The sequence below is a fragment of the Siphateles boraxobius genome, unplaced genomic scaffold, assembly GCF_051911475.1.
Source record: "Siphateles boraxobius isolate OS27281-9 unplaced genomic scaffold, OSU_SipBor_1 6, whole genome shotgun sequence".
Taxonomy (NCBI): domain Eukaryota; kingdom Metazoa; phylum Chordata; class Actinopteri; order Cypriniformes; family Leuciscidae; genus Siphateles; species Siphateles boraxobius.
The window spans coordinates 21,692,697-21,696,044 of NW_027509186.1; the positions used below are offsets into that span (position 1 = coordinate 21,692,697).

At 33.5% G+C, this 3,348-nt stretch overlaps 1 protein-coding gene across 1 annotated transcript; it reads right to left on the minus strand.

Moving 5' to 3' along the window:
• Window positions 1-781: 781 nt before the first annotated feature.
• On the minus strand, window positions 782-3,129 carry LOC143715633 (uncharacterized). Its single transcript, XM_077207408.1, has 4 exons — window positions 3,054-3,129; window positions 2,322-2,449; window positions 2,096-2,188; window positions 782-1,279 (listed from the first exon to the last, which is right to left on the minus strand). Exons 1-4 carry the CDS (start codon window positions 3,127-3,129, stop codon window positions 974-976), a joined length of 603 nt encoding a protein of 200 aa, XP_077063523.1. The 3' UTR covers window positions 782-973.
• Between the last annotated feature and the right edge of the window lie 219 nt (window positions 3,130-3,348).

Sequence of the window (3,348 nt, forward strand, 5' to 3'; positions counted from 1 at the left end):
ATTGGTTTGGAAAGCCAGTGTAATAAATACTTGGAGCAGGCATGTGGAAATGTAACTGAGTAAAAAGTCAACTTGTCTTCAATATTGTAGTGGAGTAAGAGTAAAATTAGATGCAAATAAAACATACTCAAGTAAAGTAGGCTACAGATCCCCGAAAAAAATACTTAAGTAAAGTAACGAAGTATTTCTACTTCGTTACTTACCACCACTGCATTTTGAAGCATCAAAGTGGTTGTGTAGCTGTCAATAGAAGGACAGAAATTGCTCAGATTTAAATTAAAAATATCTTAATTTGTGTTCTGAAGATAAAGGAAAGTCTATCTAGTCTATATATATATATATATATATATATATATATATATATATATATATATAAGTTAAAATAAATTAAAGGGTAGCCTAAGAATGACTGAAAATTACACTGTAAAAAGTAATAAGTTGACTTTACTAAGAAAAGCTGTGGAAACTGATTGCCTCAAATTTTTCAAGCAAATTAGGTCATATTTTTTGACTTGATACTACTCTCTACTACTTTGTAGAGTTAACTTGTGTATTTGTAGAGGTTACCATAAAACTTGAGTACAGGTACCTTAATAAACTCAAGTTTAGGCAACTTACAGATTTAAGTTGAGATTTGTAAGCAGAACTTAAACAAAACAGTTATTTTAACATGTCTGCTTGTTCATTTTACTAGAGGAATGTGTGGAAACTGATTGCCTTAAATTTCTCAAGCAAGTTGTACTCAAAATTCTAAGTTGAGAATACAAAGAAAGACAACAGATTTGGCAAAACACTAGAATGTTTATTTGTTCAACAATATTAATTTTAAAACATTACTTGGCCCGCCAACAACATTTTAGAAATACAGCACATAATGCATTCAAGAAAAAACAAAAAACTAAATACAATAAAAAGATCAATGTTTCTTTGTTTTTAACACCTTTATAAAGTGGTTGAAAGCAGAGCGTGTAAGTCACAGAGTTTGGTACAGAATGGCTTGTGGCCAAGGGACAAAATCACTCTCTGTATGAAGTCGAATGTGCTCTTCAATACTGCAGGATACTCTTAAGTTTAGAGCATAATTTAGTCCAAAGAGCAAACACATTGCTTGTGGAAGATTTTCAAGATCATCCACAACCACCGTACCTTCCAAAATGATTGCCGTTGTTGTGGCATCAAGATGCAGGGAGTAGGGTACGGCAGCGGTTGCAAAGTCCTCGGGAATCACTGTCAGAATACCTATTTCAATGTTGGACATATCTTCATTGTCATCATAGTCCTAAAAATGGGAATAGCATATAACAAAAATGAGGTCAAAGAAAGCCACAAAACATCTTTTAAAGGGATAGTTCACCCAAAAATGAAAATCTTGTCATAATTTACTCACCCTCAAGTTGTTCTAAACCTGAATGAGTTTTTTTTTTTTTTTTTCATCTGTTGAACTGAAAAGAAGATATTTTGATGAATGATGGTAACCAGACAGTTAAGAGTAGCCATTGACTTCCATAGTAGGAAAACATACTATGGAAGTCAATGGCTACTCTCAACTGTTTGATTACCAACATTCTTCGAAATATCATATTTTGTGTTCAACAGAAGAAAGAAATTCATACAGGTTTGGAACAACATAAGGCTGAGTAAATGACAGAATTTTTATTTATGGGTAAACTATCCCTTTAAGAGCACATACTCATTAAAATGTAAAACTAAATTAATAACACTGTATTATGTCTAAATGTAAAGGCGTTTTCAAATAGGACACAGCAGTGGATGCAGGGGGGAATACATACATCAAACAACTGCATGAAAAAACAAATAAAACTGAAGGCCAGTTATATAAATTAAAACTATCAAAAATCTATTGTCTTTCTTATAAATGTTTTTTTTTTGCATTTCTTTACGTAATATAAAATGTATCTTCTTACTGTCTTTTTTCCTCTAAATTCTTAATTTATCTTTCACTTTCTTTTCTCTAACCCTTACTTTGTATCAGTGTCCCGGTGAGTGTTTTTCTTGCCTTCATAACTCTTCTTGCCAGATATCAAAACTGTTTGAAGAACAGTTTGCCTGTGACATCAGAGAAGAAAATACTTACAAAACATGTCTTGTAAAAATCGGTGGGGTCCTCTCCGAGAAGGAGTGGTAGGCCATGATGAACGGCTGTTCGTTCCGCATTGATGTTGGATTTCTGCAAAGTTATAAAAATTGATATTGAATAGAGCTCATGACACTAGCACAACACAGAGCAAAAAACAACAGCAAAAGCTACATTTGTTTTTCCATCGAAACATAATACAATTGTGATATGTCAAGGAGCTTACGTCATTTTGAATCTGCTGCAGAATCTTCTTAAGTTTGGAGCCAATGTCTCCAGCTTTAGCCTTGAGTGAATCTGTCCAGTTCTTGAATGAATTCAGTTTGCAGGTTTTGCCAGATATACAGCATGGATCTAAAAAAAGAAAAGAAAAAAAGAAAGAAAAGTAGGACAAACTGATATTACAAACTGACTTTTTACTGAAGAAAGTAAGTCCTAGTAAGAATTAAACACCAAAAGTGGTTAATGATCAATTTGTTTTGTAAATGTTCAAGATTAAATTATATAGGAAACCAATAAAGACTCGTGTGAAGAGGGCTGGCCAAAATAAGATGATAACTGATTGTTAGTTACACTATCGTAATTAATGCATCATGCTATTCATTTCCATGTGAACGACACATGAGCCTCGAACTTTCTAGAAAGAATGAAAGAATGAAAGAAACGTTATAACGTTAGGCCGCACAGAATTTTTACATACAATGATAAACCCATAACCGATTAACACAGCTTATAAACTGTAGCTGCTACATAAAACAGTGTTCAATAAAAATCTATTTTTGCAATCTAGCTAACGTTAGTAAGTTAAGCCACTTGTCTCAACTGGTCTCATTCGACATAAAACTACTTCAGTGTGCCTTTTCCTCTTACTGCACAATGAGCAAAATAAATTCTGTTTTTATAAGCAATACAATGACATTAAAGTTGAAAAATAGTTCAAGTGGCTAGCATAACTTACCTAGTTTTGCTGCCGCATCCCGAACACGAGATGAAGTTCTTCGTCGATGTCGTGTCGTCTTCTTCAACCGTCCCATTGCGAAAATGCGCAAATTGCGCATGCGCGAGACGAAAACCGCATTTAAGAAATTAAAAGAGGAAGAGTTGTTTCGTCTATGCTGAAACTTAATAACCAACGAACAATAACTATATCAAGCTCTGTTAATAAAAATATAAAAGACTGTGAAGCAGCAGCAGCCGATTGGCTTGCAAATACTCTTTAATCTTCCCAGTTATTTTATAGTGTGAAGGAAAAA

What these genes read in the sequence shown, in the direction of transcription:
- LOC143715633 (XM_077207408.1), bottom strand. Translation starts at nt 3,129, where the DNA reads ATGGGACGGTTGAAGAAGACGACACGACATCGACGAAGAACTTCATCT. An exon ending in TGCAGCAGATTCAAAATGAC is followed by an intron (nt 2,189 to 2,321) that starts GTAAGCTCCTTG and finishes ATAACTTTGCAG; the next exon opens with AAATCCAACATCAATGCGGA. An exon ending in ATTTTTACAAGACATGTTTT is followed by an intron (nt 1,280 to 2,095) that starts GTAAGTATTTTC and finishes TCCCATTTTTAG; the next exon opens with GACTATGATGACAATGAAGA.